The following is a 23,805-nucleotide window of genomic DNA, read 5'->3' on the forward strand; positions in this document are numbered from 1 at the left end:
CTTGTGTTTCTACGCCAGCAAAAAACGAATGAACTGTAATTCGTAAAAGTCTATCACGGCCTGGTGTAGTTGAACGGCCGTATCTTGATCTCAGATGCTTTGAGTGAATATCCTGTTCCTTTCCAAGCATTCCAAGTTATACCATCGCCGTCGTACACGTTTGAACTGGAATCAACGGAATACTTGCCATCTGTCGTGTATGGAAATGTTATTTGGGGCAGACTATTCTAAATGTTGCCTGTAGAGCGAAAATACGTGGCTAGCGTCAGGCCTTGGTTTTAATCCCGCCACACAAAAACTATCCGGGACTATGTGAGATGAGATATTAAATTTTGCGTTTGCGTTAGGAAATAAGACACGATGTAACTTTTGGGAAACGGTTTACCAAAATTGTTACATGGTTCATCACAGCGGGAATATAGATTTATCTTTAAAATCTGTGCTTAAGGTAAACCTACTAACTTGCATCGTTTTTTCCTGAATCGGTTTTATCATTTCTACTTTGTCATTTATTTTCAAATTACATCGTTTTTCCTAAAGCTGACAAAGTTAGTGTTGGTAAGGTTTATATTGATAAGGTACAAAAATTTACGTCAAAAAGTAGACTTGGGAACTTGTTGTCCTCGTCCATTGTACGTATACCTCCATAAACAACACCCCAAACGAATCCACGTTTTTCAGTTTAACTATCTCGATGAAATACTTACCCTGGTAATAAACCCCGTTCAGATTTGCAGAGTGGCAGTCGTTGTACCACCAACCACCTCCTTCTGGCTGTTCCGTCTCCCTCGCCGCACTCCCCCGGCCGGTGCCACTCGCGCAGTTCCCTCCCTCGTTTCTGTCGTTGTCGCGGTCCCTTGTTGTGAAAGCCATGTTGTTGAGGTTTCGTTTGGATGCCTCTGGGCTGCGAAAGAAAGCGTTTTTCGTTGAGTTACTTTGTTTGCCAGACCGACAGCCCCCGATCATACCGCGCATACTCTCTAACTACAGTTTCAGGTTATTTTGTTCATTTAGGCCTTATTCCGATGATTTTATGACTTATTTCGATAGGTTTATTGTCTTGTTCATGCTATTTTATATCTTGTTTCGTTGTGGATATTACTGCATATTGGCTTTACTATGTCGTTGGTCTGAAATACTATGGTATCATAGATTATTCTGCTTTAGGTATTGTTGCTTTGTGGGTCTTATTGCGTGTTCCCACACTTTATCATTATGCTTCAAACGAACTAGACTGGTTTGTCCACTAAGTGTTAGCTATCGATTAAGTGTTAGTAAAATGACCACCAAACCTGAAAAAAAAAGTTTAAAGATTTCAATGTAATTTATTTGCTTATCTGAGCACACTAATGACGTAATTCTGTATTAAAAATTACTAAATCAAACTCACTAAGTTCTTCCGGACACTGAATCAGGAGCGGTGCTGACCAGGTGTTCGTACATTGCGATCTGTATGCGGTACTGTCGATTTTCGGGGTTCACGCGGAAGTACATGTACTGGGCAGTGCGTTGCTCCCCAGTCCAGTCGGTCAGCACGAACTGAACGGTCTGGTAGGTGGCACTGGTCAGCTGCGCCAGTTTTTCGTTGCCCAGCCAAAACTCACCCGAGCAAAGGTCGCCGCCGAAACCTTGAATTAAGTGAAGCGGTGTATGGTCAGGGTTTTATTGCCAAAAACGAACAGAGTATGATGTTTTTTTTAACAATAGCAAAGTTTGGACAGCGATAAAAAATTGCAAAAACTGATTAGTAAGTAAGTTGGATTGATTAAACGCCTATTTATTATTTATTGTTTTAACGAAGTTTATAGTATATATTTTCTAAAGAGGAAATTTTCTAACGACATGCATATTTTTTTTTATTACAAGGCTTTAGACTAGGAATCTCTCTCAATATTACGTATAGTAAGAATACTAAAACCCATTCTGAAGTAGGTATCGTTTTAAACGTTTCGAATAAATTTGACACCTACTTCTAATTGGGCTTTGATATTCTTATTACTCCTTACTACAATCTTCGACCATTATGCCCCAAAGTAACTTATTATTATTCGCCGTAACGCACCAACGCACCCACCTTGCTTGCATTCTGTCCAGTTGCGGGCAAAACTGACGCATCAAAAAAACTGATAGTTATATGGCTCGTTAACTTAGACTATATACTTTAAAAGTTGCTCATTTGCAAAGTTGTTGTTAAAAAATTTTACCAACGAAAGGCTATAGTAACTCTTTTTTACTAAGAATGGACTATTGTAATTTTTTTTATCTAGGAAAGGTTATTGTAAAGCTTTTTTTCATTAACGAAGGCTATAGGATATCTTTTTAAGCGAGTAAAGGCTGGTAAATTTATTTAACCAGACATGGCTAGTAATCTATAATTTTCAGTTTTCAAAACAGGGTTAGTAATCAGTTTAAAAAGGAACAAAGATTTATTCGAAACGTTCAAAATTCAACCTATTTCTTTATGAGCTGTGATGTTCCTACGTCGTCTAACTAAAACCTCCAACCATTGCGCTTCAAATTTGGACTCAAATTATCACACTAACTGTTTACAACACCGGGCTTCGTACCTGTGCAGCTGGCATCGTGTAACGCGGCGCAATCTCGCATAACTGGGGCGTTCTGCAGTCGACAGGGCGTATCTCTGTAGTAACGCACCAACGCACCCACCTTGCTTGTAATCTGTCCAGTTGCGGGCAAAACTGACGCTGCCGTCCACTCGCCGCTGTACCACTGTCCAACCTCCGTCCATGTCGCAGTACGCCCGAAATGGTGCTCCCGACGGACTGACGGTGTACAGGCCCGACTCTGAAATGTATGCCGCTTTAGTGTTGTAGAAAAATGGTTAATGCAACTTTTAAGGCCCGTTTACACTACAGCTGCACTGAGCTGCACTGGGCGTGAAATTGTTTACACTACAGCTGCACTGAGCTGCGCTGGGCGTAAAAATCGCTCCAAACGTAATGTGTTTCTATAGCTGCACTGGGCTTGAGTTTAGCAAAGCGTGAAAATCGCTCCAAAGCGTATTTTTAAGCTAGCTGCAGCTGCTGCACGGGGCTTGAGTTTAGCAAAGCTTAAAACGCTCGCCACAATAGAATTTAAATGCAAATTACGCTTTGCTCAGCTCAGTGCAGCTGTAGTGTAAACGGGCCTTTAAAGTCATTTTTTAACTATATTAGTTATCTTTGTAATTGTATGGTAAAGGGTTTATTTAGGGTTTAGGGTCACCCTTCCAGTTTAGAGTATTGTTTTACACAAGATTCAATAGTTTTTTTGTAATTATTAAAATAATTTATATTTTTTTTTTGAGAAACTGGTTGTTGTAAATTCAAACGCTTCTTGTCATAATTATAAGGAGTTTAATTTAGGTAACCAATTGTTTATGTTAACGCACGTAAAGTTATCCAATACAAAATCATATACGAACAAAATGTTTCTTTGATATAGTTTCATTTTTATGACAATGACTTGACCCTGAATTGACTTGGTCTAATGGGGACTGTGACTTGACTTGTCATTTATTCAAAAAGGCTTGCCTTGGACTTAAGTTTTTTTACAAATGACTTTGACTTTGACTTAAGTTTTTTCGCAAATGCCTTACGGCATTCTAAAATAACTTGTTTACCACACTGGGTCAGTGTGTATTGAACAATTCTTATACGCCCTAATCAACAAGGGCATTTGGTCAAGTCAGTCGTGATATGACGTGAATCGAACAGTCGTCAAGACGCGACACCTCTATTGCATGTTGATGCTATAGACGCCTGAAGCGTGCATACACTTGTTATAACTAAATTGTGCGCACATAACTACGTCAAGTTTCCTCTGTTTTTCTTGTCGCTTCGAACAACATCGCTTGCCTAAGGTTAGCATAACACTTTGCATATGGCTGCGTTATGCATTGGCTATTATCTTAACTTCATAAGTACTTTTTTACTGTCTATGACGCAATTATGAAAAAAATGAAGCAAGAAATTGGCAGCTGATGTAACATGACTATAGGTAGTCCAGTGTATGTCGTCGCATGTTTTTAAAAAGCACAGTGGTTTTTAACAAGTGTGGATTCTTCGGTAGTACACGAGCAGCTTACAGTTGTCATGCGGAGTTAAAGAAATGTAACGTAAAGCGTAACATTATTGCGTCTGTTGTAACTTGTACTCCTGTTGTCACAATAAATTGATCTCTAATCTAAAATCTTTGCCTATCGCTAAAAGTGTTTTGGCTTGTGAAAAATATGCCATTTTCATTGCGGGTTAGAAAAGGTCGAGGACCACTGATTTAGAAGTTAGTTCGACAAGCTGGTAACCATTAAAACTATACTATGGTCAATCAAAGCGTGAATAAAACTTACTTGGATGTACAATTGTTCATCAGCTACTTAAAAGTGCATACATTATACACAGTGTGTTTAGTCGTCAGACCTTTGCATCTTAAGTTTAATGTTAAGACTCTAATTATTATATTTAAACGATTTAAAAAATGTCGAACCATTGGAATCAGTTAAGTGCCTGTTATGTAAATAAATCCTTGAAAAAAGAGCCAATAACTTTTGAGCATGTTATACAAACCTTTTTGTAGTATGAGCAGCAGCGAAATAAACTCTTTCAACTGTATTTATTCTCAAATTTTCCTAAGTCTGGCGTAAGAAGTTGCGATAGATTACATCCCGCTGGATTTTTTTTTAAATTATTGTTTTGTTTTAAGCTAGATTTTTGGTGATAGAAAAAAATTCAGCTTTTTTCTGAAGCTAAAATTCTGGTGAAATCTACAAGATTTCGCGTAACCGCGTTTTGTCTGTACAAAGTATCGTTTCATCAGGACAACGAATCGTCCTACAAAGTCGTTTGGTTTCATCGAAGTGTTGTTTCCTTACAACAACGTATAGTTTCCTAGGGACAATATATAATTTTATTAAAACATATTGTATCGTTTCATCGGTATAAAATATCGCTTTACCAAGACAAAGTATCGTGTATCTGGACACTGTATCGTTTTATCAAGATAAAGCTTACAAGTTACATCAGTCAAAAAACTACAATCATGACGACCAATGCTCCGAGAGACGAAAACATAACCGCGTTTTCCTATTCCAACACAACAACAGCTGTCACGTCCGGCATTAAGCCCTTGAAAAACTCTCTGCAATTCCTAAACCGATTCACCCAGCCAGAGTGGATGGCTGCTGTGACCATCAACGCTGTTGCAACCTTAAGTGTTACCTGGCTTGTGCTCAGCTTCGCTACCTACTTAAAGAGAAACCGAAAGCGGGACGCCTTGAACGCTTGTGGCGCGCGGTATGTATTCGCCGCAATGCTCACAGCAGCTTGCCTCCACCTTGGGCGATTAATATGCAGCCAGGTGGCCTTTAACGTTGGTTACACTGCTCTGAGGCAGCCCTGTGAAGCTAGCATAGATTCTGGTGCTGCATTCTACTCGCTAACCCTGGTCAGCCAGTCATTTGTGCTTTGGCTGAAGCTGCATCACCTCTACGTGCAAATATCGGATGTTCAAAGACTCGATACGCGCTTACTGTGCGCCAAATGGTCCCTGCCGCCTTCATGGGTGGCCGGCGGCCTCACTGCGGTCAGTTTCTACGCGGCCCCGGCTGATTTCGGCGGCTCGCGGCGAGGCTGCGTTACGGTTATGTCGGAATCGACAATCTACTGGCCGATTTACATGGCGTTCGGGATCCAGCTGTTAAGCCAGATCGCCCTTATCGGGTTATTCGTTCACCCGCTTCGGTTGCGGCTGGGTAACGGCGGAATGGCGGCAGGAGCGGCGGTACGGCGCGTTTTAGCGCGTTCAGCGAGCGTAGCGGCCGCCATAGCCGTTAGCGATCTGACTCTTGCCATCGCCGTTTCCTTTCTAATTCCAAAGGAAGCGACACAGCACGTTAAGATTACTGCGTTCGACTTGAACGTTTGCGCCAACCTTTTGTTTGTGTTACTCTCGTTCGGCGATTGGCGGCGTATATTGACCTGTCTGCTTGCAAGGGGCAGCGGCGCCTATGTGGTTTGACTGCACCCTATATACATGCTATATATTTGGCTGCTGCCAAGTGATAGACCAAGCATACTTGTAACAGTGTACTCTACTGCTACCTGCGAATATGTCATGTAGTTCGCCTATACATTTGGCTGCTGCCCATTGATAGACCAAGTGCACTTGTAACAGAATTGTCAGGTAGTTTGCTGTGTGTATCGTTTTCAATCCAAACAAGTTGTTGGTTGGCGACGCAGACTAAACTGCTTTATCAAAGTGTTTGGTGCGTTATTTCACAAAGAAAGCAGTAAAAGGTTTGCTTTGACGTTTTATGTGCTGCGCGGTTAGCCAGCAATTTGTAACGCTTTCAAAACTAAGATTTAAAGCATTTTAGTTGCTCTTGGTTGTAAACCGATCGTTTCGCTAGTATGAATCAAAGAAAAAATTAGGTACATTTAAGGGTTGATATTTTCACAATTTATTTTGTCTTGTATTTCTTTCTTTACTGCTTTTAAACAATACATTTAGTCTAAGATAATATCTCAGTAGGTTTTCAAAATAAACCATATAACGTCAAATTGTCTTTAGTCAAACCCATCGTCTTGGTATTACGTAGGTTATTTTGCAAATGGAACTTCTATCAATGCTAATTTGCAAATAACCTGGACTTTACTTTTTTGTAAATGAATTGGATTTACATTCACGTCATTGCAACATGTTGTGACGTAGACTTGAGTAATGTCACAAATGCCCTTAGATAGACTTAAGTTGTTTTGCGAGCAACTTAACTTGAACATAGGACTAACCCTTTTACGAACGACCCAGATTTGTGATTAGGAATAGAGTAATTTTCCAATTGACTCAGCTTTGGGAAAGACGCCAAAACGTATTTTTTTTAAATATCTTATCCTTGTACATAAGTCAAGTTAGACTTGGCAATGATCCAAATGAATTAAAATTTGCATAATATTACCAAAGAAATAATATACAAGAACGTCCTAGTTAAGTTTATAAAAAATTAATAAAATCTAGGTTAAACTTTTTTAGCAAGTTTTTCAACTTTACAATTATTAACATGTCAATAGAAATAACTAATTTCATCAAAATGAAATTTTAAACGAGCATCATTACAGTGCTATAATTCATGATTTGTTAGTTGTGACTTAAACGCTTTACTTTGCTGGTTTTCAATTTTTTTAAAATAAGTTGGACAGAATATCAAAGCCCATATATATTAGTAGGTAACATTTTGAACGTTTCGAATATCTCTTTATTCATTTATTTTCAACATTAAAGATATTTAAAACGTTCTACCTACTTCTGTATGGGCTTTGATGTTCTCACTACGTCTAATTAGAACCTCCAATCACCATGCTCCAAAGGCTTAAATTATCACACTAATATCACACTAACTGTTTACAACATCGGACTTCGTACCTGTATAGCCAGCATCGTGTAAAGCTGCGCAATCTCGCATAACTGGGGCGCTCTGCAGTCGACAGGGCGTCTCTCTCGAAGCTCGATTGCTGGAGTCGCCGGTCATATCTTGACTGCAGTTATTGCAAGTCAAAGACGACGATGTCGTTGTGGCATCTGGGTTTTCTCCTGCACACATTAACGCGAGTAACTGTAATGTATCTAGGAAGAGAAACGCATATGTGGTCTTTGATTTTTACAGAGTTTTAAAGGACCGGAACGGTCTATCAAATATCTCGAACGATCTCTCAGTATATAGGCTGCCTCTGTTCTAAAGCCATTTTAGCAACTCTGTCAGGATTGCCACAAAATCTATAATGTCTTTAAATTGATTTGTGTATTAAATACCTCAAAAACCTGCGTTTTTTTCCCAATTTCTTTAAAGAGTTTTTGAAATTATTTTATGTCCACCTTGATTTATGAGTTTAGCAAGTGTATTATAAAACCTATTTTTTAACTGTTTGTTGTTACGTTGAGCACGGCATTTCCACTATTTTGTCATCGAATTATATTCAAAACAGTCGATTGATCCACTTTAAGGTCAAGTCTTACATTTTCTTTGAAAAGTCCAGAAATGCCTTCGAATTATTCCATAAAAGTGTCTGGCAAGTGCCAACCCTGTATGTTTATTTTGATTTACTGAAACGAAATAAACGTGGTTTCTTCAAGTTGTTATCGGACAAATGGCCAAACCGTATAAAACCTTATCGCGTTTGTTTTAGGTTTATCTATAGTCATTTTTATCGTGCTGCATTTTGTGTAAAACATTGCAATACGTTCGATTTACGTTTGTTTCTTAGCAGAATGCATCTTTCGAAATATAAATAAATAGTTATTCGGATAATGCAAACTGAATATGTAAAAAAGAAGATATCTCCTAAAAAAAAAAGTAAAAAAGAAGATATACGTTAATGACGACAATGACTTCGAATGGTTGCAAAACAGTATAGACTTTCTTGTCTCAGTCAAAATCAGTCACTATAGGTTCTAGTTTATAAAAGAGAAATATATTTCGCCAACCACGGCATCATTAGTCTCTTAATTCGAATGAATGGGATAACTTTTATTTTTTGCAGCTTTGTACTTTGATTTGTTAAAAAAACAGTTTTTCGTGTCTGTGCAAATTAATTGAATAAGCAAAACAAACCCAAAGCAAAAGTCAAACTATATGCGAACTTTACGCCACAATATTAAAAATAGAATTTGATCCGCCAGGCAATATATCATTGGATAAAAATCTTTCTCCTGGTGTAAACGAAGTTATAAACATTTACCCTGATGATATCAGCTTGTTAGGCAAAAGATCGAAAAGCTGCACTAACAAAAAATTATCCAGAAAAAAAACTTTCGCGAAAGGTAATATTAAATTCAAATATGAAATAAAATTAATTTAGGGGTTATGGAAAAACCTTGTTACCATTTTGCATTTACCAAAATGTCAACGTAACATATGCCTAAGAACAGTTACAAATAGAAAACCTGCTCCACTTTGACAGTCTCTGCGGCAGATTGTCTCAGTGTTGGATAAATTTTCTTCAAGTTCTGTAAAATATAGGATGTAATCACATCTAACCTTAAGCGAAAAGAAGTAGGGATGCTATAAAGAAGTGTTTCTCAAACGTTTCGTCCTGACAGTATATCTTGCTTCTTTAAAATAATGAATGACCCGACTCGTTAAATTAACAAACGTTTAAAACATCGTTTAATAAGAACTGTTAACTTTCAAACCGGTACCTCTTACTTTTATAATTATTACACATCACATTAACCGAAGAAGATACAATATCGAAACGTCTTAATCAAGATGATGTCGATCTACTCGACCTTTTTGGCTTTGCAACGCATTATCAAGTTACATCATAGATTCCTGCATAGATTACCCAAGCTGTATTATTATTATTTGTAAGTCTTACCAGTCCATCGCTGTTCCTGTCTATCTGCCATGCCACTCAGACGCGCGATGTCGTCGTCTTGCGCGGCGATTTCTTCCTCCAAATGCCGCAGAAATTCTGTCATCCGCTCAGTCTTTCTTTGAAGGCGGGCGATAGCACCTTGACAATTATTTCCAGCAAGAAAAACGATAGTAGTGTTTTAGTCTGTGACATTGGGTTGCCCTACTGTACATGCGTTGCATTTAGTTCTAAAGATCTGTGATTAAGTTTGCAATCCTAATACTCGTAGGGATGGCCTATCATATCGAATCAGAGCCAATATCCGATGTCAACTGGTAGTATCGGTACTTGCCCCATAATAGGTTGGTATCGGTGCCGATCCGATAGTATATTAATATAGGAAGTTTAGGCAGGATTTGCTAATGTCGGATCGGAGCCAATACCCGATGCCAAGTGGTAGTGCTACGATTCTACAGTGGTCTAAGGGCCGAACCGATGCCAACAGTATTTTAGCCACAGTTTGCTATCTAACAGAGCCTTTTTCACATAAAAAAGAAACCGTTTTTTGTAAACATCAAGTCAACATTAAAGGGAGTTAAGTTTATCAGCGCTAAATCAATTTGTGGTTAACAACCCGGAATGCATAATGTTGCATGGAATTAATCAGTTGTTAATTAGGTCATAAGGGGTCGGGGGTACTTGTATAAACGATGGAGTTGCTGATGATGTTAGGGAGGGAGTTCGGTTTAGTTAAAAGGTACTTTAGACCTTTTTCTGGCTGGTATATGTGATAATGGAAATCACCTTGACTCTTCGAGTCTATTTGGATTAGATATACTGACGATGTCTTTGCTGGCGAAATTTCTAAATATATTTTACGATATTTTGATAAGCGTCTGACTTGAATTGCTAGCTTTCCTAGAGTATTCTGCTGTTACTGATCAGGAATTGAGGTCGACATTTATCTTACAAGGGTCAAGGTGATTTCCTACTTCACATATTCAGTGTAACAAGGGTCGTTTTCCTACATTCTGTTGTTTGCCTGATTTTGGTCCCAAATTTTGCTTTTTTCGACGTTGATATAAACTCATGTTTTAATCTTATTGCTGGAGTCAGTCTCTAGCTCTCACCTAAGCAATCCGTCATGCTGTGAGTGGGCGAGTCCCTACTGAAGTTGTACAGTCGCTTCATGCATTCCCGCGCCCAACTCTCCGCTTCCTCAACCGTTGACGTCACACGCCGCTCGTGCTCCACTATTGCGTCATAGACGGCGCAGGCCGACGGGCAGTAGCGCTCCTTGTAGTAGAGTGGTGAAAGTAAATAGTATCGTATATAGAGATCAGCAGAGTTAAACATCCAGAAATGTTTCAGATTAAAATTATAGCTTTACAATTTTCCAAAATTAGATTGGAATTACCGTGTTTGTCAAAACTAGAAATTAAAATTACAATCTATTTCAAAAAAATGCTTATTTTCCTTGTAAACATATTATATATTTAAAACAATATTGTACGTTAAAGTAAATCGTATTTTATATAGCAGGTATAGCCAACTAATTTATTTGCGATCGACTGAAATGTATTTTAAAGACCCTAGAATCTAGATCGACTGGTTCAGTAAAAAAAGTCACAAGAACACTTATTAAACATTTTGAGCGCTAATTGCATTCCAGGCCAGCGATTGAGGTTAATTTGTTAAGTCAAAGAACGCTTTATTTGGCTTGTCCAGACAACAATTTTTTTTAATGTTCCGCTTGTAAGCGACAGCTACTGTAATGACGCAACACATATTCGACGCGATCCAGGTGAAATTTGGCGACCGACCGGTTGATCGCGATTGACGTGTTGGCTACCCCTGGTATACAGTAATCAAGGAAGGTGAACGCTTAAAAATGTTTCAGCTTTTCAAATTTAGACTAAAATTAGAGCTATACGATTTTCTCAAACTAGATTATTGGAATTACCGTGTTTGCTAACACCATTGAAATTAAAATCAATCTTAACTTAATTATCTGTAATCACAATTTATTTTAATAAAATTGCTTGATTTTCTCATATTTTTTATAAATTACACTAAAATCCTTATTGGGACAAAGTGACATTTTTTGCGAAACAAAAACTAGTTAAAGAACTAAAACACACAAGCAAGTTAAAAAAACGATTAGAATTGGAATTATAACACACAAGCACATAATATATAAGAATTACAATCAGAAAATCGCTGTAATTTGTCGTATTATTACAAACTAGAATAATCTATAGTTTAATCCTGTAGTGGTGGCAAGACTTTTTCAAAGAAAAACTGCAGATCAACAATAGGTCGGCAAGGTAGTGCATATAATCACTAAGTTATGCAAGCTTTAAATGAAATATCTCATAGAAAATGAACAGGCCACAACACGAAGGATGTTTGATAATATCAGGCCGGAGCCGTTTTCCGATTTTAAGCGTTAAAATCGGTACTCATCCGATAGTAGGATGGTATCGGCGGCCAGCCGATCTATTTCGCCAGTGGTAATTATAGCAAAGACGTCATTATTTAGTATCGGTATCGAAATCAAAATGTCAATTATCGGACATTCCTACAGTTTGACCGACGGGAACAGTTTGACCGACGGGATTGTACTTACCGCCACTGTACACTGGTCTCTCGAACCACTTGCGACAGTTCCAAACTCCAATGGAGTAAATGCAACGAGAAAGAATAAAAGTTGTTCGACGTTGGTCCGGCTTGTCAGTCGCATTTCTGCTCTTGATTTAGAGTCGCTCGGCCACTGTTAGGACCACAAAGGATTATCGCTTGCCTTTTAATGTTAAACCTGATTGGTAAACAAAGTTTGGTATGTTTTGTGCGAAATTAAATCTAAAGAAGACTGTCGGTTAAAGTAAAAATATGTAAAAACGCTCGCTTGAAAGCTGTCAGTTATAGCAAGAAACATAAATTCATTCACAAGAATTTAAAAAATTTCTAAATTTACTACCAAAAATTATCGGCTGTATTGCGATTATTTGCCCTATCGAGAAAGCGTGAAGTCGAGTATAGCTAAATGATCGGGAATTTATTTAAATGATTTGATTACACGCATTAAATCTACATGTTTGAATTAAATATGTTTAAAAATTATTAAACAGTGCGTATACATTACTAGCATTTCAACACCCCGTAAAAATCGTTTCAGTACCACAAGTCGTCTTTTGACGTTATGCGACGTTGTATTTTATCGTAAGACAAATATAATTAAGATAAAATGACGTTAATAATTGATTGACGCGTCGCGACAAGACACAGCACAATGTCTCCCTTCAAACCTACAGTACGTTGCAAAATTCATAAAAGTCGCTGATACGAGTATTGTTATGGACTGATGTGTTTTGTGCTTATATAAATCACCACATTCAGCAGTCCAGAACAGCGGTTCTCAACCAGTGGGCCATGGAAACATTTTGAGGTGGATCACAGACCAATTTTAAAAAGCTAAATTTATTGAAGAATTTGGTTTTATTCGTGTCTCTATACTTAACTTTACATGGAAAGGGAATGTAAATAAAATGTAACTTTACTGTTTAGCAGCAATCGCAATAATCCACAGCTGAATAAATAATCTGTTTTAAAATATATGTTCTGCTGTTTTTTGTTCTAATCCTATTTTAGAGTTATTTTCTTTCATAAAAAATAATAAGGCAACAGAACTTTTGTGCAACTAAAATAAGCCGCGAAAGCAAAGGGTCTGAGAACCACTTGTCTAGAAAGTATTAAGATGCGTACATATTGTTTGCTTTTTTTTAAGTTGGTTCACATTAGACGCGTTTTGCTTCTAGCGTTTGGCGCAAAACTTTAGCGTCGTTCAGTTCGCACACAATGCGTTGTCAGCGTTACCGGCAAATTTCCTTGCTTCTAACAGAAAGCCTCAAAGTTGGAATATTTCAAAATTCCGCAACCGAAAGCGTTTAAACAAAACGTTTTACGTTAGCGGCTGACGCGTCTAGTGTTAACCAACCCTTAACGTGTTTCAACTTAACCTAAACCTATAAGAAGTCTTAAAGGCCCGTTTAAACTACAGCTGCACTGTGCTGAGCTGGGCACAAAATTGTTTTCACTACAGCTTCACTGAGCTGCGCTGGGCGTAAGAAAAAAAACACTCCAAAACGTAACGTTTTTCTATAGCAAGCGTGAAAATCGCTCCAAAGCGTGTTTTTTTTCAGCTGCACGGGGCTTAGCAAAGCGTGAAACGCTCGCCACAATAGGATTTAAATGCAAATTACGCTTTGCTCAGCTCAGTGCAGCTGTAGTGTAAACGGACCTTTATTGTCATTCCAGGTACGCAGAATACCTTTCGTCGGCGCTGCAATCAATATCGTCGACTCCAAGCTGCCTAGCTGTCGTTTTGTCCTCTTTACTCGCAATTCCTGCAATCTGGCGCCTAGCAGTTCGCGAGGAAAGCCCGTACTACTCTGGCGTCATCTCGTGGCTGCGAAGTCGCGCCGACGTCGACCACGAGATGGCGTTGCTTCCCACTGAGCTGATCGAACGTCTGGTGCCGACGTACTTCGAACTTTACCGAGCGTACATTGGCGCGGTTGTACGTGGTGTGGAAAAATTCGTGGTAAGCCGTAATGTAGAGAATGCTAGTCGAAATAACTTTTGTATACACCTATGGCTGGTTGGCAGTGAATTCACTTCTGTTATCATTTAAATAAATGTTGCACTGAATGTTTCTCATTGGTCCTTTGTAACATATCGACCTCAACTTCTGAAAAGAGACAGCAGTAGTTTTTTACGCGCTGTAAAAAAGATAAAAAAAACACTTCACTGTCGTGTTTTTTCTAAAAGTTGCTTGTAATTTCGGAAATCATTGCCATACTCTTCAATAGAAGTAAGGTTTATTTTTCCGTTGGCGCTGAAATTAGAAAACACAAAGTAAGCTATGACAAGAAACAAATTGTTGCGCGATACGACCGGAGCAGCGATGGGTCCGATGGACCTTCCAGTCAGCTGCACTGTAATGTATTTACTTTTACAGCAAAAATGACCTTTTTCTGATATTTCCTTTACCGTGTTTTATACATTTTAATGAGTCAGCGTAGTTTCGTCTTTAGACATTCGTGAAACAGTTTCTAAAGCGTGTTGTGCAACACGACTTACTAAAAAAGGTTACAAACAGCTGTTGTTTTCATACAATAGGCCTTTCTTAGGCAAATGTCGCGAACTTGATTGTTTGCGTGCAAACTGTGGGAAGAAATATACCCCAATTAATAGGTTTCTGTACTGCTAAAGATTGTATTTTCTCCCAAATTTAATGTTGTTCAAAGGCAATATACAGCAATTAGGCGCTATGTTTTCTACGGCCTAATCAGGTGGCACCATACAAAGACACACTGTATTGAAATATTGACACGTTTTCGCACAGCCATGTTTTATCAGGTCAATGTACAAAAGAAAGCAATTTTCGTTGACTTAATTGCTTTCATTTCTACTTTGAGCTGATAAAGCACGGTTGTGCGAAAACGTGTCAATATTTCAATACAATTTGTCTTTATATAGTGTCACCTGATTACCCTATTCATAATTAGACAAATATGGCCATTTACAAAGATTAATCAATATAATGTCTTCCCTTAGGTCCCATACGCTGTTCCAGTCCGTTCCGATAACTCTGTCAAGCTTGATGAGTTGAAACAGCGCCTAGTCGCCTTGCTCCGACATCCAACATGCGATCGAGTTAGGAAGCACACTAGAGAAGTCATTCTTGCCAAAGCTTTCCGTGGGCCTGGAAAACGAGTTTGGAACGAGATTCTTGAGCTATCATCTCTTGCCAGTTGAATTTGTCTTTCTCGTGGTGAGTATATAGCACTAGCAGTGTTGTAAACAAGTCATTTTCGAAATGACCTAAGTCATAATCAAGTCGCTTGCAAAATGACTGAAGTTTTGCTTTTGAAATACAGAAACCGCAAAAGATTGAATAGTCGCCGAAAACGTTAAATGTGAAAATTCAGAAACCTATTTAAAAAAAACAGTTTAAAAGTTTTTTTGGACAGAAGATATATAGGCTAAATTAGTAAATGTGACTTTTCCCGCGAGCACTCTGTTTTACGTGTAAAAAATAAATAAATTTGCCAACAGAAGCACCGGGTCTTTGACGAGGGGATGCGGAAATATACTTGCAGAAAAACCTTAAGTGGCTTGCCTTCAACTTGCTTTGACATCTGGAACTCGTCGCTTCAAGGAATCAATTCTGTTTGACATGCAAACTACGAGGCGCTCGAAGAACAGGAAAAAGCGGTTACGGCCTTCCGATCTGTACACTATCTTGCTTTTTCGCCCTTAATCTGGCGGGTATGGATGTCAAAAAAGACGACCTTTACTTTGGAGGAACCTTTGAACTAACCTTATGTTTGAACTGGGACCTTGTCTGCAGTTTGCGGATGATTTTGCGGACGGAAAAAATACATAACATGAATTCAATGTATTGATTACGAATGTTTGCGCTTGAGTCTAATAAACCAAATTTTATACGTTGCCGAAAAACAAGCTTCTTTTGTAAATACGTGCCCCTTTTCCCACATGAGGGGCCAGGTTGCCTTGTAAACATGCTTATATATGCTGTTTACCAGGAGGTATACTTGTGCTTCACCTTGACGCAACCAGGCGTTTTCACCGGCAGGTTATTTAGAGCAGTGTTTCTTAAACTGGTGATTGGTTCACCCCAGGGTGAATAAAATGTTTGCACGGGTGAACCAACCAAAAGGGGTGAACAAGGTTGAACCGTCTGAAATGGATGATAGCTCTACAGTAAATCGACTACTGAACTGGTGTTTTATTTGCTTAATAGTGAAGTTGGTTTGCACTGAGTGTTTAAGTACAAAAATGTGGTAACTGTGTTTTGTGCTTTTGTAGCTTTATATTTCTGGACTCGAGAAATTGTAGATTTTCTATGGTACAACCTATAGCTTGGGTTTATCTTAACAAAAATCGAAACAACTTAAATCATTTTGTGCTGGTATATATAGACGAGATAGTTTTATCTTTTTATGAGATAAGGGTGAATGAAATCTGGAAATCGATGCTAGGGGTGAACAAAACTAAAAAAGGTTTAAGAAGCACTGGTTAGAGGTTGGCTTTGGCGAGCTAAGAAATTTTCATAGGCCCAAACGGCGCGCTTACAAAGACTGTGGGCTGTTAATTTGCTGTCGTTTTATATACGATGCCTTCTGAAAGCCGATTCCACTTTCAATCAAACATTTTCTTGTCTATGTATTGTATTTGGGCATTTGGTTGTTAAAAGATCGATGCTAATAGACAGGTCGGGCTTTTTTTTGTGGATTATTTCCGCTAACCTTATCGAATTGTTTGCCTGCAATTAAACCAAGCCTTCTTGCGCTGCATTTAAGGTCGCAACAAAAGCTTTTAATGTCTTTAAATTGGCTTCATCAGGATTATAATGCAAACAATTAGGGCTAGAAAGTCCAGCCTGTGGTAATTGTCGTTTCTACGTAGTTTATACCCATCTGGATTCCATGGCTCAGTTTCTCTGCTGGTGGTAATAACAGAAGAAAGTAATAGTCTGAAAGACCGTTGATAAAAATTTCCAAAAACGTTACGATTCCGCCAACACCTTGAAAAATACTAATTACCGACCGATCAAAATAGAAATGCATTTCGCTTGCCTGTGTTCCGTGGCCCTGTTTCTCTGCTGTAACAGAATAAGGCTATATTTTGAGAAACCGTTTATGAAAATTTGCAAACCGTTTTGATTCTGCGACACACCTAATAAGTAAAGTTTACCGACCGTCCAAAAATGCAATGCATTTCACGTTGCATTCTTACAGGCGCCCTCAGAAGGCTTATGTCCATGATTCACTATCTCCTGTAGTAACAAAAGCATATTTATTTTGACATGAAAATTGGAAAACCGTTTTCGTCCATTTTCAGAAACATTGGATGAAATTTAATAACCGAGTCCGCCAAACACCGTAAAAATACAGTTTACCAACGGCCCCAAAACGCATTCCGCGTGGCAATCTCAATGGCGTCTATATTCCATAGCTCATTTTCTCCGCTGTTGCAACAGATCAAAGTAGTATTCAAGAGATCGTTGATGACCATGCGTCCTTTTTGCATGTAAGCGGTTGCAAGAAGCAAGATTAGCGAACGGAGGCGGCGAGTCTCTCTCCAAAGTGTCCTTATGTGTCGGGTGGCACCTGCCCACGCTCGTTTGGTCGCGGCAAAAGGCAAACAACACGAGCGACAGCGCGCGCGACCCTTTGTCTGAAAAGCCGAAACAATGGCGAAACAATGACGAAACAATGGCGCGGCAATTAGCGAGGGCGTCGGTGCGCCTAGCCAAAGATCCACCGGCTTTAGCGCTCCTCTGGCCGGCCGTCTCTTGTGCCGTCTGTTCCCGCCTTTTGTGTCGCGCCGCTGCGACTGGCGACCGACTGTCTGCCTTGTCTGGCTCCGCTCCGGCCATTTCGGGCGAAAAAATCCGATTTATAAAGCTCAGACTACAGCCGGGGAACGTTAGACCCCAGAGAGTCACACGATACCACTGCTTCTGTATCAGCCGCTCATTCTTTGTGTGTTTTATCTGAGTAATCGGCCACGAATTTTCTGTGCTCTGTACCGGTAGTTTGGTTGGTTGGCTACTATCTACAGTTCTGTCTTTAGCAAGTTCGTTGGAGTACAAGGCTACAAGAATGAATTCGCTTTGGAGTCTTGCTTTTGTCGTTATTCAACTGCTCGCATTTGCCAGAGGTAAGAATTTCAAACATGGTGGCTTTTCAATTCCTTGTCGTGTTTGTAAAAATAACGTACGAGTTAAAATAGCGACAAAAAATTTGTATTTGTACCAAAGATTGGAGAGATCAGAATTGCTAACTTTTACTTTGTTTTTCAGGCCAAGGCGCCGAGTTATCTTCTTGCTGTAGGCGCGTGCCAAAAGTTTTGAACCTCGGCTATGGTGAGTTATTATATATTTTACATCGGTCATTTTTGAGCTTTAATAAAAGTCGGTTAACTTGCTATCGCGGGCAACATATCACATTTTGTGTGAAAATTACTTAAATTGTTTATCAAGGATATATTTATAACTATCTATTAAAAATTGTAGTGAGCTGTAATCATCTTTTGTCCACTTTTAAATTTCATAAAAATTCAGTTCGAATTCGCCATCGTCGAAATATTAATCCTATTTTAACTGCATTAGGGAAATATACCGCGGACCGACAAAACAACTCTGTATAGCTTAGTGAGCGCTGATTTAGCTCCACAAGTAACCAGTGAATTGAGCCTCAATTTTCCTCTGTTTTAGATTCTTCCGGCAGAGCGATTAAACTCGACGTTGGACGCTGCAGCGCCTCGTGCGGCCAAAGCGGGGGAACTCCCCTCGGCAAGCGTTACGTCAGCGTTTTGGAGCGCATCCAGCAGAAAAAGGTAAAAGACGATGCGACGCGTACGGAAGTTGTTTTTTTTGGTTAGCTTGTTTTAGATTGCTTTGTTCTGGTCGATATATAGGTATATATATATATATATATATATTTTTTTTTGGTAAGCTTTTAAAAATCACTCCACACTCTACTTTGCGCCGTTTCTATGGTTACTTTGAAGAAGTGTTTGGTTAATTTGTGAATTTATTACAACTTCTAACGATAATAAACGTATTTTTTTCTAAAATTACTATTTTGTTACAATTTTTTGTTTTTGCCTTCTAGATTCTTAAATTGAAAATTGGGAATTTTTTTAGGTCAATTTTTTTGTTATTCATTTTTTTACAATATTTTTCAAATCAGCAAAAGAATAATAAATATAGAATTTTTTTAGATAATTTTTTTTTTTAATTTTTAACGTTTTCATTACAAACCCAGAGTTTATTTATTTTTACCGATCAAAAAATTTGCACCATTTCAAAACACGTCCGCCCTTTTCCATTACACTAAAACGAAAAAATATATTTTTAATTAAAGGATGACGTCACGGAGTCGACGGCCTGCCTGGCCCCGGGCGGTCCCGGTTCCGCCGGCGCCGCGGACGCCGTTTGTGAGCCGTCGGCGGTGCACCAGGAGACTGTGGCCGACAAGCGAGGTCCGAAAACCTATGAGGTCACGGATGAGTGCGTTTGCCGAAGTCGTCCGAAAAGTTGCGAACGCGTCGCGAAGTTGAAGCGATTCTTCGTCGGAACCGAGTTCGAAGCGACGGTGGACATCGGACAGTGCGTGGGCACTTGCAAACGTGGTAAGAGGCGAAGTGTGCAGGTTTTTGAGAATTTTTTTATTTAGTTTTTAAGAACAACAAAACTCAAAGCTTAAAAATCCGATTAAAACACAGTACCTTTGACAAATTAAAAAAAAGGGTTTATAATTTTTTTGGAAATAAAAAATATATACATGAAAGAGGGCATTACCTTGGTTTAATATGTCTCTGGGGTGCAAATCACGAATAATTGTTGATACAAGTTGCATCAAACTGCTGTTTTTCCTTTGTTTGTTTTATTTTGACATTTTTTTGACATTCAATTTATTAAGTGCACTTGAAAATCCATTTTTGTTACTGTTAAATGACAATGTTGAAAGGTGAATGAGCGAATTCGGCACTTTTCTGTAACAATATTGAAACCACTACGTAGTTTCTCCGGCGTGCAAACGAAGTAAATGTTTCCAACTTTTAATTAAATCAAATCCATTTTAATTGAAACTCATGTTCGAAGTCCCAAGCCCTAAAAAGTCGAAAAATTGCACACTAAAGGTAACAGCTCTTCGGTAAAGCTATTATTTTCCTTATATAGTAAGATTTATGAAATTCCAAGTTCTAGTCATTTTGTCATTCATTTAATTTTAACTCTTATTCAGTTATTTTCAAGATGTGCATTTCTATGATATGACTATCTAGTATTTCCCATTCTTTTTCCCAATTTTACACAGTTTTTCGTTTTTTTAAAGGATCAAGGTCTTGCCGTTCAGTTCGCGCCACAAGCCAAGCTGTTATGGGACCGAACGGACTGATCGGGGTTTCAGCAATAGCCGAGTGCAAATGCGCCAAGTCGTGCTACCGCGAGCATTTCAACGTTGCAGTGACCGAGCGAATACTGGACGAGGCCACTGGACAGTTCCAACTCGCAACCAAGGTAAAACAAAGTTTTGAGCTGTGGTTTTCAATCCGTGTGCCTCGCGAGATTCTCTAGCCTGCCGCGTAACTTTTTACTTATATATATAGATATTAATATGGATGTCCGACACTTGACATTTTATTGCGATAAAAAATGAACCGCGATCCGATCCTATAGCAAATGACGACATTAATATGTACAAAAAATAAGTTTTTTTAGCCTTTTATTATGACAAAATTTCCTTCCTAGTAAACAATTTCTGCTTTTCAGCTTTTCACAGCAAATTATGTTTTAAATTCCAATACCCAAAACCAAAATTGCCAATTTTCACCAATATAGCCTATATCTCTAACTACAGAAGAGAATTCGCAGCAAATAATTAATTTACTTTGAAATTTATGAGCGGTCAAAAAAACCAAACCTTACAAAACTTTGCAGGGTAAATCATGCCAAAAATGAACACACACAGAAAGTTTTAACTATTAAAACGAGCTTAAAAAGACCCAAATTTTTTTTTTCGCTTTTAGTTGATTGACGTTGGCAGATGCACTGGGACTTGCGATCCAATCGAACGCTGCGTTCTCCGCTCCAACAAGAAGCGCCACAAGCACGCCACCAAGTGTCTTATGGCGCTCGAGACCTATGACGTCACGTGCGCGCCCGTGCGTGTACGTGACGTCATCTACAACGACCGTCACGGTTCGCCGGCTCAGGTCTCTCAGATTCGCCGCTGCGGCTGCACGTGATGACGTCGCTGCTTTTTTGATGACGTCACAGCCTGCTCATGCGGAACGACGCGTCAACAACCTGAGATGACGTGAACAGTCGGGAGTGACGTCATGCCGTTTCTTTTCGTGGTTCCATTGTATTTCTTCGTTTGGGAAATAAATTTTCTGTTAGCATTTCACGGATAGGTCGTTGTGCGTTTTATGTAGAGTTTTGTTTTTTTACACTTTTTTGCTTGTTTTTTCGTTTTACTTCGTGAATAAACTCACGGAAACGATGGAGAATGAGAGTTGGACTGGGGTCGTATATTCCACGTTTTTATCTGATTCCGACGCGCGATATTTTGGTTAAGTGTCGCGATTCTATCCGATACCATATGACGTCATTATTAAGTCTTCAGCTCGAAATTTGCTTTGTAGTTATGACGGTCAGTTACCTCCACTTGTTAAAATACTATATATTAAAAAAAATTCGCCTTAAAGTAGAAATCGCTGTATTCGATCGCACACCATTGCTAAAATTCCTATATTAATTTGGTATCGTTGGCACCGATACAAGCCTAGTATCGGACGAGTATCGATACTACAACTTGGCATCGAGTATCTACCCCGATCCGATATTATCGGACATCACAAATGGTGAGGCGTTTCGGTGCACTTAACTCAATTGTACGTTTTGTTTACTTAAAAATCTTCCGGGAACGACAAAAAGTTGACAGATATCTGCCGGTGTCTTGTCCTGGACAGAACTGGGTTGACAAAACAACGGTTCGAGGTGGTTAGAACTCGGACGCTCGCTAATCACTCAGCCAACGTCAACATTCACTCACTTCATTGTCTTCGCCGCGATAAACTAACAACCTCGCACCGCCAGGTGCGTTTGGCCGCTTATCTACGTCATAATCGGCATTGTTTGCATCGCGCGCTCGTCATAAGACGTATTGTGGCGGGCCTCCCCCCTCTCCCCGCCCCGGGGGGCATTTATGTCGGTTCTAGGGGGGGGGGGGCGAAGTTTTGTGTCAGTTGCAAGTTCTTGTCGGTAATTCGGTCGCGGCTTGTCGCCTTGTAAAGCGTGAAATTTTGCGGCCGTGAAATAACGCGATTTAACTTGCGCCAACATGTCAAATCTTGTCGACAATTTCACGCCCAATCAAACGTTTCCTAGCTTGAACGTTTGCGCGGCCGAATGCGTTCAGTTTTTCGGCAGCTTAGCATTGTTGAATATGGCAAGTTTTATAACGAATATCAAAGCCTATGCAGAATTTAAAACTGAAAATGAATAATGATTTATGTTAAACGTTCAAAATATGCTGCGTTAAGATTTTTACTACAACTTCCAGCCGATTTGTTTAAATGGTTAGTTATTTAACGTTTGCCCCTTATTTTCAACTTTTTACCAATAAAATACAATGTCTACAATTGCAATAAATAGACTCTCATAGTCAAGACAACGACAAATACACGAACACATTTATTTCACTGTACATATAAAATCCACGTCGCTATATTCGCAGCTTTAATTTGCTATATATAAGCAGTCTTAAAAATATTTGACCATAGGGTTTTCCAACTGTAAAAAATGTTGTTTTAGCCTAACTTATATGAATCACACTGCTTTTAGTTGGTTTTAGTTATAATGTCTTGCACTTTCAACCATAGGGGCTGACTAACCGAAATCTGTTCATCAATTAAGAATTTTCGCACCAGCAGGTGAATTAACTATGCAATCATTACAATCATACAGACAAATTTACTTTTTTTTTACTGTAATTTTACTTTACAATTATAGATTTTAACCACGAAGACATTAGTTTTCGGGACCAGATAGGTTTATATTTTTCGATTTCTTTCCCCGTATATTGGCCTCTGTTATTCAAGTTTAATTTGCCGATTGTTAAAATATCCACCGAACTAATTCGCGATTTAAAAAGCGATATTTTTGCTGCTACGTTTTTTTTTTTTTTTTTTTTTTTTCAATGATGTATTGAAGTACGATTTGCCTATAATACTAAATTAATAAACTGCTATTTAAAAAAAAAAGAACGTTTAAATAAAGTAACTCGCATTCAATAGTTATTTAATGTAATAATTGTTATAATAAATTCTATCCTATTTACACTAAAACGAGGTCATTTATTCACCAAAGTCATTTATTTTCTATTTAGAAATAATTGAAAAAAAAGTCGAACAATTAATTTGAACCGCACAAATCTTAACCAAAGTTTTTTCACGGTGAAGAAATGATTACAGTGTAGTAAACTGTATCCTATTTTCACTAAAACAACGTTTAGTTATTTACCAAGCCAATTATTTCTATTTAGAAATGAATGGAAATCCGTCTAACGATTTATCTGTACCGCTACTGCACAAATCTCAACCAAATGTAAACATTTTTCGTTGTTCTGTTGTAGATTGAATGTCATTTACGAATAACATATGACTAGGGCGAATATTTTTTGACCAAAAAAATTGGAAATTTAGACCTGAAAAGTTGAAATTTTGACAAATTTTGACCTTGAATTTATTTTTTTGACAAAATGTTGACCTATAAGAAATACATTGATTTAAACATCATATTGTTGTATGAAGTACTAAATAGTGTCTTGGCGTCGTCAACAACATAATTTTGATGTTT

The 23,805-nt window shown here is 38.6% G+C and overlaps 3 protein-coding genes across 3 annotated transcripts in view; 2 read left to right on the plus strand and 1 right to left on the minus strand.

The window, feature by feature from the left end:
* The window catches only part of LOC146136971 (sodium-coupled monocarboxylate transporter 2-like), a 45,558-nt gene extending 29,946 nt beyond the window's left edge, over positions 1–15,612 (plus strand). The window contains exons 16-18 of the mRNA XM_083396302.1: positions 13,665–13,950; positions 14,967–15,183; positions 15,468–15,612. Of these exons, the coding sequence (XP_083252428.1) occupies positions 13,665–13,950; positions 14,967–15,167 (487 nt within the window). The 3' untranslated portion in view covers positions 15,168–15,183; positions 15,468–15,612. The remainder of the gene's footprint in view (positions 1–13,664; positions 13,951–14,966; positions 15,184–15,467) is intronic.
* Positions 54–10,703, minus strand: LOC146136972 (fibrinogen-like protein 1). Its single transcript, XM_083395599.1, has 7 exons — positions 10,478–10,703; positions 9,369–9,506; positions 7,417–7,584; positions 2,668–2,805; positions 1,391–1,628; positions 708–904; positions 54–190 (listed from the first exon to the last, which is right to left on the minus strand). The coding sequence occupies exons 1-7, from the start codon at positions 10,701–10,703 to the stop codon at positions 54–56; spliced, it is 1,242 nt and encodes a 413-aa protein (XP_083251725.1).
* A 2,284-nt stretch (positions 15,613–17,896) lies between the features above and the next one.
* LOC146136973 (uncharacterized) lies at positions 17,897–21,441 on the plus strand. Its single transcript, XM_083395845.1, has 6 exons — positions 17,897–18,098; positions 18,241–18,303; positions 18,655–18,776; positions 19,307–19,586; positions 20,279–20,463; positions 20,973–21,441. Exons 1-6 carry the CDS (start codon positions 18,041–18,043, stop codon positions 21,189–21,191), a joined length of 927 nt encoding a protein of 308 aa, XP_083251971.1. The 5' UTR covers positions 17,897–18,040; the 3' UTR covers positions 21,192–21,441.
* The last annotated feature ends 2,364 nt before the right edge of the window (positions 21,442–23,805 follow it).

This window comes from Ascidiella aspersa, chromosome 8 (assembly GCF_963924565.1).
Source record: "Ascidiella aspersa chromosome 8, kaAscAspe10.2, whole genome shotgun sequence".
Classification (NCBI taxonomy): domain Eukaryota; kingdom Metazoa; phylum Chordata; class Ascidiacea; order Phlebobranchia; family Ascidiidae; genus Ascidiella; species Ascidiella aspersa.

Coding starts and splice junctions, on each gene's coding strand:
- LOC146136972 (XM_083395599.1), bottom strand. CDS start 10,703: ATGTTTAACTCTGCTGATCTCTATATACGATACTATTTACTTTCACCA. Junction 2,806..7,416: donor ACACGATGCTGGCTATACAG/GTACGAAGTCCG, acceptor CATACATTTCAG/AGTCGGGCCTGTACACCGTC. Junction 905..1,390: donor TCAGTGTCCGGAAGAACTTA/GTGAGTTTGATT, acceptor TTTCTTTCGCAG/CCCAGAGGCATCCAAACGAA.
- LOC146136973 (XM_083395845.1), top strand. CDS start 18,041: ATGAATTCGCTTTGGAGTCTTGCTTTTGTCGTTATTCAACTGCTCGCA. Junction 18,099..18,240: donor ACTGCTCGCATTTGCCAGAG/GTAAGAATTTCA, acceptor TTTGTTTTTCAG/GCCAAGGCGCCGAGTTATCT. Junction 18,777..19,306: donor AGCGCATCCAGCAGAAAAAG/GTAAAAGACGAT, acceptor TTTTAATTAAAG/GATGACGTCACGGAGTCGAC.